Source organism: Coniophora puteana (genome assembly GCF_000271625.1).
Source record: "Coniophora puteana RWD-64-598 SS2 unplaced genomic scaffold CONPUscaffold_4, whole genome shotgun sequence".
Taxonomy (NCBI): domain Eukaryota; kingdom Fungi; phylum Basidiomycota; class Agaricomycetes; order Boletales; family Coniophoraceae; genus Coniophora; species Coniophora puteana.
Window position 1 is genome coordinate 125,089 of NW_006913056.1, and position 15,514 is coordinate 140,602.

At 53.7% G+C, this 15,514-nt stretch overlaps 5 protein-coding genes across 5 annotated transcripts; 1 reads left to right on the top strand and 4 right to left on the bottom strand.

Moving 5' to 3' along the window:
* Positions 1–706: 706 nt before the first annotated feature.
* CONPUDRAFT_71359 (uncharacterized protein) lies at positions 707–3,515 on the top strand (the record flags this gene model as incomplete). Its single annotated transcript, XM_007768225.1, has 4 exons — positions 707–1,276; positions 1,327–2,412; positions 2,456–3,353; positions 3,385–3,515. 4 exons carry the CDS (start codon positions 707–709, stop codon positions 3,513–3,515), a joined length of 2,685 nt encoding a protein of 894 aa, XP_007766415.1.
* Positions 3,516–3,645: 130 nt separating this feature from the next.
* Positions 3,646–7,705, bottom strand: CONPUDRAFT_142843 (uncharacterized protein; the record flags this gene model as incomplete). Its single annotated transcript, XM_007768425.1, has 9 exons — positions 7,155–7,705; positions 6,010–7,100; positions 5,383–5,963; positions 5,185–5,327; positions 4,521–5,135; positions 4,371–4,470; positions 3,953–4,349; positions 3,749–3,896; positions 3,646–3,693 (listed from the first exon to the last, which is right to left on the bottom strand). The coding sequence occupies exons 1-9, from the start codon at positions 7,455–7,457 to the stop codon at positions 3,646–3,648; spliced, it is 3,426 nt and encodes a 1,141-aa protein (XP_007766615.1). The 5' UTR covers positions 7,458–7,705.
* On the bottom strand, positions 7,690–10,018 carry CONPUDRAFT_163721 (uncharacterized protein). Its single transcript, XM_007768426.1, has 8 exons — positions 9,915–10,018; positions 9,581–9,859; positions 9,323–9,527; positions 9,125–9,266; positions 8,876–9,061; positions 8,755–8,820; positions 8,651–8,702; positions 7,690–8,585 (listed from the first exon to the last, which is right to left on the bottom strand). Exons 1-8 carry the CDS (start codon positions 9,948–9,950, stop codon positions 7,914–7,916), a joined length of 1,638 nt encoding a protein of 545 aa, XP_007766616.1. The 5' UTR covers positions 9,951–10,018; the 3' UTR covers positions 7,690–7,913.
* Positions 10,019–11,177: 1,159 nt separating this feature from the next.
* Positions 11,178–13,497, bottom strand: CONPUDRAFT_100894 (uncharacterized protein). The gene is made up of 8 exons (XM_007768427.1): positions 13,422–13,497; positions 13,085–13,363; positions 12,812–13,025; positions 12,607–12,748; positions 12,360–12,542; positions 12,242–12,307; positions 12,142–12,193; positions 11,178–12,082 (listed from the first exon to the last, which is right to left on the bottom strand). The coding sequence occupies exons 1-8, from the start codon at positions 13,446–13,448 to the stop codon at positions 11,396–11,398; spliced, it is 1,650 nt and encodes a 549-aa protein (XP_007766617.1). The 5' UTR covers positions 13,449–13,497; the 3' UTR covers positions 11,178–11,395.
* A 594-nt stretch (positions 13,498–14,091) lies between these two features.
* CONPUDRAFT_163723 (uncharacterized protein) lies at positions 14,092–15,008 on the bottom strand (the record flags this gene model as incomplete). Its single annotated transcript, XM_007768428.1, has 5 exons — positions 14,092–14,250; positions 14,309–14,376; positions 14,433–14,480; positions 14,570–14,848; positions 14,925–15,008. 5 exons carry the CDS (start codon positions 15,006–15,008, stop codon positions 14,238–14,240), a joined length of 492 nt encoding a protein of 163 aa, XP_007766618.1. The 3' UTR covers positions 14,092–14,237.
* Positions 15,009–15,514: the final 506 nt, after the last annotated feature.

A 15,514-nucleotide genomic window follows, 5' to 3' on the forward strand; every position in this document is an offset into this window, starting at 1 on the left:
TTTATGTGCCCATGGAGCAATCTACGATTCACTTGAGTGTTCTCTTTGATTCAACCTTGATTCAAATCAGTCGTTCATGACAACCTTCTGGATTACCGGAGCCCAGGCCGGAAGTCATCGATTCATCCACTGCCCATACCTTCGTTGATAAGCAGCGAGAGAAGGGAATGCTTGCGGAAACCTTCTTATTTTTTTTAAGAAGGCGTTGAGAACAATCGAAAATTAATTATGATGACGCAACCTTATAGAAAACGTGAAAGTTTCGAAAGCAATTGTTTCGAATATATTGAGTATCTACTAACTATGATACGTAAAACTAATGCTACTGTTTACACCGGAGTTTCATGGAAATAACCAGACGGCTGATACACGGCTGAGTATCTAATACTCAGCATGTAATCAACGACTACCTGTCTAGTACCAGCGTCGGCCGATATTGGGCTGATAGTTAAAGTCTCAGCCGCTAATCAGACATGTAGAGAACGGCAGAATAGTTATATTGCATTAATAGTATACATTAATCGAGTGGACTGCCGCTTCCCGCTTCCCGCCCCATGCGCCCCCTGAGCGCTCGGCTTCGCCCGCTGTTGTCCGGATTGGGGAACCCCCTAAAAGCGCGTCGCGCCGACTGCTCGCGCTCCTCACCGCCCACCACATAACCAATTCTACACGTCCTGCGCCTGAAGCAACCACAAAACTCTGATAAATGGATAACCCACCTTCTGCATTGCCGCCCGATTCCGCAGAGGCGGCCAAAAACGCGATCCATGGGGTCGGAATGGCGGGCCAGCAAGTACCTGCTGGTGGTGGCCATGGTCAAGCATCCAGCGCAGCTCTTCAAGCACGCGGAGACGCAGGCCGAGGAGCAGTGCTGAGGGGTGGAGGTCCTCAAGGGAATGTGGTAGGAGTCATGCGAGGGCAAGGGCGGGGTGGAGGACGAGGGAGGGGAGTTGGACAACCACAGAGAGGGCAAGGAGGTATGCATATACCCATAGTCCCAACCTCGGTGACTGGCCACAAGCGGGCGAGCCCCAACGAGGAAGTAGAAGGGGGAATGCGCAAGCGTATGAAAGAAGGAGAGGGTGTGCAGGACAGCATGTTTAACGATCCATTTGCCCCGGCATCAGCAAGCACCAACACTGGGGTCATGAGAGCCGGCTTACCACCTTGCCCAGCACAGTCCATAGCGAGCCCTTCTCCCCTGCATGGCCAGAGCATGATGACCCGTACAGCTGCGTTATCGGAAGGAGGTGGTGTGGGGCAGGTCTCGCCCTCGGTAAGTGCAGACTATATGCGTGGGCGCATACACTCACCTCTAATTGTTAGCCACTACGCCTGCCGCTCCCAGCCACGCATGCTCCATCGACGGCTCCTCCAACTGTGCCCTATCGTACTCCTTCGGCGGCTCCTCCAGGCGGGACATCCTATTGTACTCCGTTGGCTCCTCCTATGGTTCCCTATCGTGCTCCTTTGGCAGCTCCTCCGGGCGTGACATCCTATCGCATCCCCTCGGTAGCTCCTCATGGCATTCCACCCCGTGCACCCTCCGCTGCTTTGGGGTATGCAGCTCCCGTGCGTGCACCATCTGTTGCACCTTCCGGCCGTCCACCGACAGCTGCACCCACACGGGTGCTTGCCCAGCCCGGAAATGCAGCCCTGAGGCCCCTTGCACAGATACCGCGTCAGGTCAACGACAAGCTGCAGAGCCACGAGGGCATCATCAAGGCGCTCACCTTGCGGATCGACGAGCTAGAAAACGAGCAGAGGGCGATGAAAAGCGCAATGGGCGGGTGGTTAGAAGCCATCAACGAACGCAAGGCATATGAACAGCGCACCGAGAACACCCACCAAGACTTCCAGACCCAAATTAACGCGAACACGAATGGAATTGCGGAGATGAAGCAGCAGTTGGATACGGCAGTGGCGACGGGAGTAATGACGGGGACTACGGTAGATGATGCCAACAAAAACCCTTTAGTTGTGAGTCGTATCCATGGCAAAAGATTGTGCGAGTCACTCACCGATTCAAAGTTGGCGATCCGCAAAACGTTTCTTGCTATGATTGGTATGAGTGACCCCTCCGAGATTCGCAAACACAAACCTTTGGTAGACGGATCCTTCAAGGACGGCGACAAGATTGTCCCGAACTTTGATGCATCATGGGGCGACAACTCAGCTTGGCACGACGAGATGGTCCAAAAAATCAGAAACAACTTACATAATAATACGACCTCGAACGCGACTGTACTTCTTGAAGGCAAGACCGATGCGGATATCAGGCACCACCTTTCAATTGCGTGGAAGAACTGGAAAGGGTCACACAAGGCTGATGTTAAGGAGGCGAAGGTTGCTAAGGCGCCAAAGACAGAGGCAGAGCAGTCGTCAAATCGTCAGAAAACACGGAAGAATGCGGTGAGTGGAGCATGTACTGCCTGGAGAATGACGTTAACATTAGAATCAGAAACTCAAGAACCGGAGGGCGGCACGTACTCATGATGATGCGTTGATGAGCACCGAGTTTGATTTCGCTTACACCATCACCTACATGAGCTCGGATGAGAGCGATGCTGGGATAAATGGGGAGAAGAAGCCGCAGAAGATGAAGAAGGAGGATGTGATTGACAGCGGTGGAGAGGAGGTTACAGGCCCGGAGCAGGGAAACAAAAAAGGCCGGAAGGAGCGCCGTCAACCCAGTGGTCCCTACGTGATACGGCCACATGAATTTCGGTCAAGGGCATTGGATGAGGTGTTTCGGAGGACGGATGACGTTTACCAGTCTACAAAGCAACGTCAGGGTCCGGCTCGGCAGGAGAGACTGATAGGAGACGTGCGCATATGCGATCTCCGGCCAGACAAGGTTCCGCGGACCAGGGAGTACATCAAGGTGCCCCTGTGGGCTCTTCGCAGGACATATGTGTCAGCACACATCAAGGCGGGTGATGGAAGGGTGGACTGGACAAAGATGAGACGCCCACCTATCTGTGCGGATGATGAAAAGGGTGTTGAAGGAGGTGATGAGGGAGATGGGGGTTGGATCGGGGCCGATCCGGACTACATCTGCAAGGGGGAACCGACATCAACACTGCTGGATTTCGAGGGGCACGAGCATGAGTGGCAGAGAGCGATCCAAACCTTGCAGTTCACCGAAGCTTCGGACTTTGGTGGGCCTAGCCAGATTCAGTATGATCAGGGTGAGTTTGGGCAGGTCGGATACCAGAACGGCGAGCACGAGTTTAGTGGACACAAGGATGATGGGTACCAAAACAACGGACACGAGCTTGGCGGAGACGAGAACAATGGATATGGCAATGGTGGGTATAGTGGTGGCTACAACAGCAGCACATACGACAACAGTGCGTACGAGAGCAGCGCATACGGGAGCAGCGAGTATGGGTATGGCGATGGTGAAAGTGATGTCGTATGCGCAAGTAGCGACTACACGGGCAGCAGTGGTGATGGTGGTCGAGTTGGAGGGGTTAACGAGGCTGGGGATGACGACGAAATTGAGCCAGTGAGCGAGAGTGGCATGGGATACCCTCCTGACATTGAAGACTTGTACAATTAGTTGTAATGATGTGAACTGTAACATATGACACTCACGGTCGAGCCCCATGAGCTCTGTCATTTAGCACTTTGAGATGCAATTCACGCATCGTCTCCTGAACTCCAAGTGGGATCAGCCTCAGGACTGCCCTGGAGAATAATCGTAAATTAGAATTGCAAACATCATGAAGAAAACAGGACTCACATGATCATATGCAACTGTAATCCAATGTCGCTGACGCCCAACACTGATAGGTGCAAGAATGAGGTGTCCAGATAACGCATCAGCAGGAACAACCTCGATCTCCGAGAATGTCTCAGGCTGCCATGCCGAGACACCGAGATCGCTCGCCCTGTACAGTAGTGTCAACAATTGAGGGACAACAAGAGTAATAAACGTGTGACGTACCACATAGCCCAAGGAAACTCGACCTGACCGTCTGCTGGGACAAACCGGCGAACAACAGCAACTGTAGCTTCGAGAGGGTCTCCAAACCTAAGCGGCTGCCTCACATGCAACAGGTGCATGATCTCGACTGGCTGTCGCCCACTGATGTAGGCATACTGCCCTGACTTTCCTCTATGGTGTGCTGCTGCACCGTAACGAAGGTTCCTGACCCAGATGTGAGAATATGACAAGACGTCACCTGAGAAGATAACGCCTCCGGATATTGAGTTGTTGAGGTGCCGAAGATCGATGATGCATCGCCATCGTTGCCAAAGGAGTTGGTAAACAAGGTCGTAGATGATGTTGCTGAGACGCTGCAGCTTCGCAGGTGTCGAGATTGACGATAGTCTGATACTGTCTGCGTTGAACATACGCGTACCGTGCCGGTCCTTCTGTTGCGCCTGCAGGCAGTCTTTGAGAAGGGAGATGGAGTTGTCGTCGTGCTTTGTGGGGTTGGGAAGTGCTTCGAGTTGAAGGATCTGGAGGGAAACCATGACTTATGAAAACAAAACTATTGAAGAGGACTCACAAGCTCGTAGTTGAATGTGATGGACCACCATCGTCGCATCATGGTGCCTTCTAACTCGCCGCCCTTGTGGTGGTTGTGATTGAAGGATGCCATCTTGTGATTGTGCCGCTCCAATGGATAAGTCCACCAGCCGTAACATGGCCCATGTTTGAGGAATTGACGCTCGAGGTGCTGACTGAAATGAAAGTATGGGGTGAGTGGGAGATGCATATGAGCCCAGGACTGAGCCGACCGCGAGAGAGCAGCACAGCCACGTTTGACATCATCTGGAGAAATCTCGCGAGTAGCAAGGATGCGAATAGCAGCAGAGAACTCGAGGAGAACATCATAGTGACGCCTCAGGTTGCGATCAGGCTCAACCTCGTTGAGAGCGTCGAGCATTTTGAGGGGAGTGTGAGGATCCCGCGCGAGTGTGAACACTTGAAGTTTTCCTTGGGTTGCGTGGGTGTAGCGGGCCTGTGCCTTGGCAATTTTGGTGTTGCTTCGAGAGGTAGGTGCGTCAGTATCCGGAATGACACCATCACGCTCCCATGCCACAAAGAGACCAACGAATAGAATGGCGATCAGGTTCCGCCACTGATCTGCTTTTGTCTGTGATGCGTGCCCACTGGAAATCTAGAACCGTTTTTAGAATAAATGAAAACGGAGTCTCAACAAGACGTACCGAAGCTGGCAGCCGTGTCACTTCAACCGGCCAAACAAGCTGATCAAAGAATTTCTCCAGCCGAGCTGCAGGGTCACGCGCTCGAGATCCATTGAGGAGGCCATGGTCGTGGATGACCACCCTGGTGACATGCTTGACAAGGCCTGTATGATCATATCTTTAGTAATAAGTGGTATAGAACGAGGGGATACGACGTACCAAGAAAGATACAGTGCATAAAATCAACAATGGCACTGCCGCCAGGCATCCACCCCGGCAGCTGGTCGAGTGGTGTCCATGATACCCCACGCTGTTTTTTGATGATCTGTGCCGCCTCCTCGCCAAGCCTATGGGCGCGGAAGGCGTATTTGAGCGTGTTCCACTCGTCACGAGGCTTGAATAGGGATGGGTTGAAGCATGACGGGTGAGCGAGCGAGTAAGACGTCGCCTTGCAGTCCGGACACATGAATGTCTTTGACGAGTGACCTTGCCAGCCACTCTCCTTTCGGCTGGAAGGGAGATCCGAGCAGTTAAAATCGAGGTAAGCATGAACAAGCTGACGACTATCCATGCCATCGACAGCAAAGCTGACTCCACCCATTAGTCGTCTCATGGTCTGGGCAAAGAGGGACATCAGCTTATTCAGCTGTTCGAGAGTTGGCTCATGTGGCCCGGGGAGAACCATCACGAGCATGGTCTCCTCGGCGAGGTAGCGAATTTTGCGCGGGTTATTACATATGACGACGTAAAATGCACCTGTCGAGTGAGGGCCGCCAGAGTCTCGCTTGACAGCTTGAAACCTATGTAGAGTGAGTACGAGACCGACATGAATAAGATGCAACCCACCAATCGATATTGAACTGCAGGACGAGCCCGCAAGGGAGCGACACAAATCGTTGGTGCAGTTCATGTACGTCCACATCTCGTATCTCATCCCGACGACCTCGTCGACGTTCAAGGCCGGCTTGTATGGCCCGCCAGCCCCACCCATCATAGATGTCAGTCATTGGGCGGAAGGGATCGGGGAACGCATCATATCCGGTCTGCTCGGTTGGTGGCACGCGTCCCGGAGCATCGTCGGGTCCTCTCCAGTGCTGGAGTTGGTCCCATTTGCCGGGCCGCAGTAGCAGCCGCTGGATGGCACGCTCGAGCGGCACATACGGGACAATCTTCGTGGGGGTGCGCTTGAGTGTGCCATCGGAGAGTCGCTTGACCCGGTAGATGGTGCCTGGGCAGTCCTCACGATTGCATGTGGGCGAGTCGAGATCGTGGAGTTCTGAAGGATGGTAGACGTCCCAACAGACGTTGCAGATGGACAGGTAGATGACAAAGTCGTCCGTCGCAAGACCAAGTTTCTTGAGGACAGACGGGAGCGTGAAGACAAACTTCTCGAGGCCCGGGAATGTGATGTCTGGATGTGCAGTCGTGATCTCCGACAGATTGAGGTGCACACCCTCGAGGTAGCGCTGAACGGCCTTGTGCTTGGCCCCGTCGGATACAGCCATGACAAAGGCCCGAACATAGGCGTTACGTATGACGGAATGATCTTGAATACAAGGTGGGGGCCTGTCCAGTGGCGCTTCAACGTCCGTCGTGTCCGAGAAGTTAAAGAGCTCGTCCATCGGGACGTTTATGGCCTCGTCCAGGTAATCCCCTTCGTCTCCCTCGCCCTGCTGCTCGTCTCTCTCGCCCTGCTCATCTCTCGGATCCTGCTCCTCTGGCTCCTCCTCCTCCTCTGGTGGCTCCTCCTCCTCCTCCTCCTCCTCCTCTTCTCCACCCTCTCCTCCAACACCTTGCTGTGCCTGTTGGCCAAGTCCATCCCGCATGAGGCCGGTAAAAAAATCCTCGTTGTCGCTAAGATCCATAGGCTCATTATATGTGTTGAAGCCCGGCGACAACTGAGAGTCGAAACCACCAACGCGGCTGAGATGATCGATCTGCATGGCAAGTCACTCAGTCTCAAAGGCTGGGAGGGTGTGGAGAATACGCACCTGAGTTTCGGCCCAATCGTCACCATCTACGGCATTGTTTGAGCCGTCGCCCAAGCCGCCATCCTCGCCACCATCTGCATCCAATACTGTCGAATCGTCCTCGCCCTCGAGACTAACTCCATCCCCTCCTCGGCCCTGTTCCTCCTGTACGCGCTGAAGTCGTTCGTCGCGGTCTTGAAGGGCTTTTGTGGCCTTGTCTTCGAGAACGTGCCTCCGCGCGGTCTGAGCATTTTGAGGTGTCCAGCCCTGGGGTCCCAAGTAGCATCTCCCAGACCGACAGCGGCACTGGACGAGCTGCGCCATGGACACGGCACGATGACGAGGCGAGTCGACTTACCAGAGGATGGTGGTGGTCGGGAGTCAAGAGAGGTCCTCACACGAGTTCGGGGGCGCTGACATCGACAGCGCCGCTGGGGTGACGGCGACAAACATATATGATTGCTATAGGCATGGTAGTGGTAGTACACAAGCCGGTACGCGTCTGGTTAGGTACTCAGGCCTGGGAAATTGCTCACGCGACTAATACCGCTGTAGTAGATGAATGGCATTAATATCTACCCTATAATACCAGACGTCTGGTTATTTCCATGAAACTCCGGTGTTATCGCCTATATTCCTACGATTATATCCAATCCCTACATCAGTGTTCCATGACTATCAGTCCGACGATCCTACATAAACATCACCTGGCTATCCGAACCAGATACCCTATTCCTGACCAAACCCCAGACCAAAACTAAAACTGGACAGAGCGGAGCTCTACAAGAATACTTTCTGTATGTATGCCTCTGTGCCTTCGACGTCGTTGACGATCGCACCGACAAATCCATCAGGCCGCACGATCGTGACGACCGTCTTTCCCTCGATGGCCTTGTACCCGGAGTACGCATGACCATCCCTGTCAACAAGCACCAGAGCACCGTTGACACCAGTCGCAGAGGAAGAGCCCTGAGGGAGAACAACGACGGGGCGGATGACGTTCTCCGAGTGCTTCCTGAGCACAGCAAGAATAGGCTCGGCAGCATCGACATCCGACGCAAAAATGAGAACCGAGTGATGCGTCGTCCTGAACAGGTCGAACAGCCTGTGCTCCTTCCCATCCGCATCCACAATCCCAGTCGCATCCGGGGCCCGGTCGCCCGCAACAGGCGTCGCGCCCTCCACTGCGTCCCCGTAAGCCGCGACGGGCTCCAGACCCGTGCTGCGCTCTTCGAGCACGATCGGCGACTGACGATAGTTGACGCCGAGCATGCGCAGACGGTCCTCGCGCTGCCATGCGTTGCCCGTCCCTTCGGCGGCACGGTTGAACAATTCGGTGGTGAGGTTGAGCATCTCAGCGATGACGGGGAGGCGCTCGGCGGTGTAGGAGTCAAGGATGGAGGGCGGGGAGAGGTTCTTGAGGACGAGTGCGAGCTTCCAGGAAAGGTTGATCTGGAAAGGCAAGGAAAGGATAGACATAAGCATATGGATGGGTGGCGGAGTAAATAGGGGCTTACCGCGTCTTGGACGCTTGAGTTGAGACCTTGGCCGCCGGTGGGGCTGTGAACGCTACAGAGCAGTCAGACACACTATCATGTGGCAAAAATAAGAGTAAACTTACTGTGCAGCGTCACCAGCGACAAACACTCTTCCGACTCCGAAATTATCAACCATGCGCATGTTGGGCCTGTAAAGCAATAATGAGAACTGCGAAAGGAAGGTGTGAACAGAGGTATGCTCACTTCCACTGCCCCTTCCAGATGAGATCCTTGAACTCGATCTTTGCAGGTACTGCCTCATGAATAATCGAGAAGATGTCCTCTTTGGTCCCTTCCAGTAACTTGTCGAGGTCAATCTCAGGACCGCTGATCATAATCTGCCATCCGTCATTGTTGACGCCAACTTCGCGCATGGGGCGTATCATAACCCTGCATACCGCGCAGAAAGTTCAGCTCACAGCTTTCGACACAAGTATGTGAGGGGTAACATACAGCTTTGTCTTGACATGGCCAAAGCGATGCCAATGCACGTAGTCAAGCTTGTCGCAGGTGAATCGCACGTCACCAACGAGGGCCCTGAAAACATCCGGGGTGTTCCCTATGAAAGGGAGGCCGAGGCCTTTGCGGGTTGCACCTTGGAACATTTTGTAAGCTGTCTGCGAGCAGCATATATGCGGTGATTGAGCTCACCTCGTGCACCATCGGCACCAATGAGGTACTGGACATGTACCGTTTCCTCTTGTCCGTCCTTCTTCATAAGGTGAGCAGTGACGCCATTCTCGTCTTGTTCGAATGTGGTGAGCTCCGTCCCTAGCTCGGGTTCGCACTCGTACTTCGCGAGATGCCCACGGATGTAGCCCTCGAAGCCGCACTGGCCGATCATGAGCGGGTTCGGCTGGACACAAATACTTAGCGCCCCGCAAATGCAGTGGAAAATAGAGAAATCACGTATGGATAATGAACCGTGTTCGCCTTGATCTCCACGAACGGCTCATCCCTAACGACCTCGAGACTGCCAAACTGGTACGAACGGTTGCCCGCGAGCGGGTAAAGCGCGTCAACGAGGTCAGTGGCCCCGAGCTGATGGAGCAGCTCCATCGTACGCGGCTGGATGCCGGAGCCACGCGAACCGGGGTGGAGGAAGTCGTTCTTCTCGATGAGCCTGACGGGGACGCCGTTCCGGAGTAGAACGAGAGCCGCGATGAGACCTGCAGGGCCTGCTCCAGACTAACGATGTGACTAGTCAGATCAAGAGGTAAAAGGAGAAACAAAGAAGACGCACAATGAGGACAGGAGGCTTGTTGAACTGGGTAGTCATGGTGTTAGTGTGAAATGCTTTGAGTGGGGTAGTAGTGAGATGCGTCTCCAAGTCGTTGTCGAGCTCCTTTATGTACCTTTCTTTCTTCGCTGCGCAGGCACATCTTGGATGAGAGATCACGTTGGGTGAATCCGACCAGATACACCGCGCACCGAGAGACGGTAGTCAATAGCAGAGGATGCGCAGCTTCCCACGGTCTCCCATCAAACTTTCGGCGTTTGTACTGGTACATGGCAATGCCTAGACGCCCATAATTTAGACGCTCGCTGTCACTCCTCGCTTTCTAATCACACCTTCTACTTGTCGTCGTTCATCCGCCTTGAAAGTCTTGCAATTCCATAAGTCAGTTGACATTCCGTCACGCAGCTGTATCCTCGGTACTGTCGTCGCTACTGGGCGGCGCGTAGCCACCGTGAGGTCCTCCTGAGTAAAACACTCTTAATATGCTGCGCAGCTGATATGCTTACGAAGTGACGAGACTAAAAGTGAATGTTGCTTTGTGGAAGGAAGTCTATAATTAGCTACTAGCCTGCGGACAACTAAGCTTCAATAAGCGTTCTTCGAGCGCAGTCGCGCTCAACATGTTTAATTCAAGAGTCTCCCAAACGTGAGCTTGTCATCTTTGACTCAGCCGGGCTCTGGACGAGCCTGCGCAAAACTTGATTGAAGAAGCTACTATCAAGCCTGTATAGAAATATCCTCAGATGCATTCACGCCAGGAAGTCATCCGCGACGAGAGAAATGGTGCCATTGCGATTCATGTGTACCTACCTAGGTATCGACTATACTGTACCTTTTCGACCATAGGCTCGCAGGTGGCGTGGGATTTCTGCTTACCCCATCCGGACTGTCCACCATGTGAGGCTCGGGGACTAGCAGGGGTGGACACCAGGCTCGCGGAGCAGGGGTACCATGTCCACCTTCGACAAGCTCGCGACGTCCAATTCATATGCTTGGCTCAGGGATGCTCACTCAGATCTCACTCACAAAGCTTAAACCGTCGTCATCGTGACATCCGTTGCCCAGCTGCATGGTAAGTCATGGTAATGGTTTTCTTTAGCTTCGCCTTGGCTGATTTTGACTTTACTTTCGGGCTGAAACACAATATACAGTTCAAATCCCGGATCTGGAGGAGCTGGGGCAGGGGAAACATCGTAAGACCACTAATACGAGGTATGATCACTTCTTAGGCCACTAGATTACGATAGAACACTTGTAGCATTTTTTCCGCAAATTACATGATTTATTTCGACTTTTTACTGTCTGTCCACCACCCTAGGCTCGCATGGGTCTTGCGGGGGTGGACAGTCCACCTGTCGCAAGCTCGGCTCGCCGGTCCCAGTGGACAGGGGACGAGCCTACGGTCGAAAAGGTACAGTATAGTCAAACAAAGTTCTAACTACAATGTCATAAAAGATACAATGGTTAAATCCTCAAAATATCCCTCATAGAAGCACCTTCGAGAAATACGACTGCACACCCTCAACGCTAGCCGTGATAGCCCCGATAAACCCATCTGGACGCACAGCTACCGCATATGTCTCGCCCTGCTTGACCTGATAGCCTGAGTATGCGTAATCCTCCCCATCAGAAACGATGAGCGCATCAATCTCGTCGACGGACAACAGAGAAGCGGCCTGGGGAAGCACAACAACTGGCTTGACAGTCCCACCCGCACGCGCAGCGAGCGCATCCAAGACTGGCTTCGCAGAGTCCAGGGAAGGTGCGAAAACCAGGACCGTATGATGCGTCATCTTGAACAGGTCGAACAACCTATACTTCGTCCCCTCTCCGTCAACCAGCGCTGGGGCGTCCGGCGCCCGGTCGCCAGCAACCAGTACCCTGCCCTCGCCCTCGACCGCGTCGCCATACGCAGGGGTCTCCGGCAACCCAGGATTCCGTTCTTCCAGTACGACAGAGCTCGAGCGGTAATTGACACCGTGCATGCGGAGCTTCTCGGGCCGCTCGAATCCGTTGCCCGAACTGGAGAAGTTGCGGTTGCGATAGAACATCTCGGTGGTGAGGTTGAGCATTTCGGAGATGACGGGGACGCGTTCGGCGCTGTAGGTTTCGAGTAGGGAGGGAGGCGAGAGATGTTTGATGACGAGGGAGAGCTTCCAGGCGATGTTAATCTGTGCGAGGGCGTGAGTGAGAAAGCATTAACGGAAGGGAAGAAGCGAAGGGAGCTTACGGAATCTTGGATGCCGGAGTTCAAGCCTTGGCCGCCTGCTGGGCTGTGTACGCTAGAGAAGAGTTAGCATGCATGCTGTTGGAAAGAAATACTGACTTACTGTGCAGCATCACCACATATGAACACTCGTCCGACACTAAACGTGTTAGTCATCCGGACGTTCGGTCTGTTTTACATTTCTGTCAGCATGTACTCTGATAGCCCAAGAAGATATTCACCTCCACTCTCCGACCGAGACTAACTTCCTGAACTTAACCTCTACAGGAACGATGGCTTTGATACAATTGACAAGCTCGGTTTCATCGTTCGCGAGTATTGCCATGTCCTTCGTGGGATCGGCAACCACGACCTGCCATCCATCGTTCTGGTCGTCGACTTCGCGGCTTGGGAGGAGCACAGCCCTGGGAAAGAGAGAAATAACGTGGTTAGCTACAAGGGAAAGTAGGCGTGAACAAAATGACTTACAAAGCGGCCTTGGGATCGCCAAACCGATGTATGTGTTGGCGGTCAACGCCCTCAGCGGTGAGACAGATGTCGCCCAAGACGGTGCGCACATCATCCTGGGTGTTGCCTACGAATGGGAGGTCCAGCTGCCTGCGCACAGTGCCTGTGAATATGATCAGCAAGTGAGAATGAGTGTTGAAGGCAGTAGTGCGATCAAGGGACACACCTTTGGCTCCGTCCGCGCCAATGAGGTACTGTACGCTGATGATCTCCAACGTCTCTTGGTCGCCGATCTTCTTCGCAATATGCGCAACGACGCCATCTTCCTTTTGCTCGAGAGAGCGAAGCTCCGTCCCATACTCGACCTGACATGAAAACTTCGCGATATGGCCACGCAAATACGCCTCAGTCCCACTCTGACCCATCATCTTTGGGTTCATCTACAGTACAACGCGGCAGTCATCAGCATTCGTCACTCTCAAAATAAAGAAGCACTCACGTAAGGAAAGTGTGGTGTCCCTTCCTTCGGCGTGAACATCAAAAAGTCCCGCTCAATCTCGAGCCCACCGGGCTTGTACGTCCGGATAGGCACCATCGGCTCGAGAGCCTCCACGAGGTCCGTCGCGCCGAGCTGGTGAAGCAGGTCTTGCGTACGGGGCATGATACCCGAACCGCGCGAGCTGGGGTGCGGGGAGGGGCTCTTGTCGATGATGCGGATCGGGATGTTGTTCTGGAGGAATGTGAGGGCGGCGACGAGGCCGGAAGGGCCGGAGCCGACCTAGTGGCGGCGTTGGTCAGTTTTGGATGAGGAGAGATTGGGAGCGGGCGAGTCTTACAATCAGAACGGAGGGTTGAGTAGACATAATATTGAAAGTAGATCTGGTGTTGAGCGCGTTGATGAGATTCGAAAGCGGGTTCGAGTAATTGGTAGGCCTTACCGCTCGAAACCTCCCAGCTTTTATACTCCGCTCCATGCATCAGGATGAAGTGACGAGTCACAACGGCATCCAAGGAGGACCTTCATAACGTCTGAAAATCGGATTCGTCTTCAAGCCTTGTCGTGCCGGAGTCTTCGAGGTTGTTTTGCCGGAATGCCGATGACAGTTCGTCAGGGAAATGAACACTTTTTAACTCCGCCATCACTCCGCGGCATTGCAACTCGAGTCATGACGAGTTGCAGGGTCCGGTTCGTGGGAAGAAGCGAGGTGAACCTCCGGCGCCTCTGCAGACGCTGGGCTCAGCTCAGCTCACTGGCACCGTCCGAGAACACTTGATTTTGACGTTGGCGCTTGAGGTCCTTCTTCATTGAAGCTTTATCAGCCACGCCTCAGACACCCAATGGTCGAGGGCGGAACAAATCGAGCGGGACTCCCTACATACCCCGTCTACTTTGGTACGATATCAATTACCTCGTTGCTGACAACAGGACGGCACATGGGCTGGCAGGTCTAGTTTGAGGTCAAGTTTGCTACTCTCCATTTGAATTTTCCCAGGACGCATGAGTAGCTTCATCCCACCTGTCGATTATAGCCTATTATACATCGCAGCTGACCTATTTCCTCCACCATAGAAAGCAAAACCTAGAGATCTCCGCTTTCCCTTCCTATAAAGCGGCCAGTCTCCGAGTGCGCTTCCAACTGCATTCTTCTCTGTCAAGCAGATAGCCTGGAATGATGGTCTCTGTTAGCGTTCTCAAAAACAAGGTTCAGAGAACATCACGCACGGCATAGACACGGTGGTCATTGCGACATTGCGGTAATCCGAGTCGGTGTCTTTCTCGTTCGCAGGCGTCTATCGGACCAGATTCCATCAGCACTAGACGGTGCTGGGGGAGAGAAACTACGTACGAGGTTTACGATCACATCTGATGGCTTTTGAGTTCCATCCGCGGGATACTATATTCACATCGTGGCGCGTCAGCGCCTAGCCTCGCCAGCCTTCACAAGGCAGAACTTAGGCTTGAAGCCCGAAGCATGGGACGCACCTGCACGAACTTCGTTTCGTCCAACGGCGAAATCGGTGTCCATGTCTTGCCCTTGTCCCGACTGTATGTATACAAAAAGATGACCCTCGTCGGTACGTCCATCACCTTGGGCGTCCACACGCTGCCAAGAGGCTTGTCAAGGTCTTTGTCGGTGCATGTCAGAGCGAACACGCCGCCATCGTCGGTGGCAGGCATGTCGAAGGCGGCGTTCTGCTTCACGGTGCCGTCGAGGATGATGGTGTATGCGACGACTTGGACGCGGATGCCCTTGGCGACAGACTACGAAAAGAACAGACCATGATGAGCAACAAGTCCTGGAGACTTTGGGAGATCAGAGGGGAAGCGACAGACGTACGACGGTACCGAAGACGGTCGCTGCGTCGTGGGGACGGACGTCGATGGCGACGTAGTCATTGATGTGGGCGTGGGGGGCGGGCATAGTGAGTGAGGTCTTTGGTAAGTAAGAGGAGGAGGTAAGTCAGCTCCCTTAGCATTCAGAAGCTCAGGTTTAAGTGCCGATACAACCTGGGGCTAAGGCTCGGACCTCGTTCCCTTGTGCTCCAATATCCCATAGGAACGCGACCATGCCAGCTGTTCATTTGTGATTGTTGTTGGCAGACCCTCCCTCACTTCAAGTTGCACCCCGCGTTCCTCAGCTTGCTTCCATTTAGTCTACATCGGCTCGCAGCCGACCATTAGAACGTTCAGCATGACAGCTTGCTCGGATGCTCGCGAGGCACACATCTCGGGATTGAAGTTCATGATCACGTTTGTAAAGCGGTGCGGGAACAATAACCATAGAGCAGTGCACGATGCACCGGCGGTCGACTATGTACACCCATTGGATTTATTGCTAAATGAGAACAACCACCAATGCAGTCATACATTGCTATACATCGAGGGTCCTGATCTTCTACGGCTCATCGAGAACAGCTCCTCGAGGCG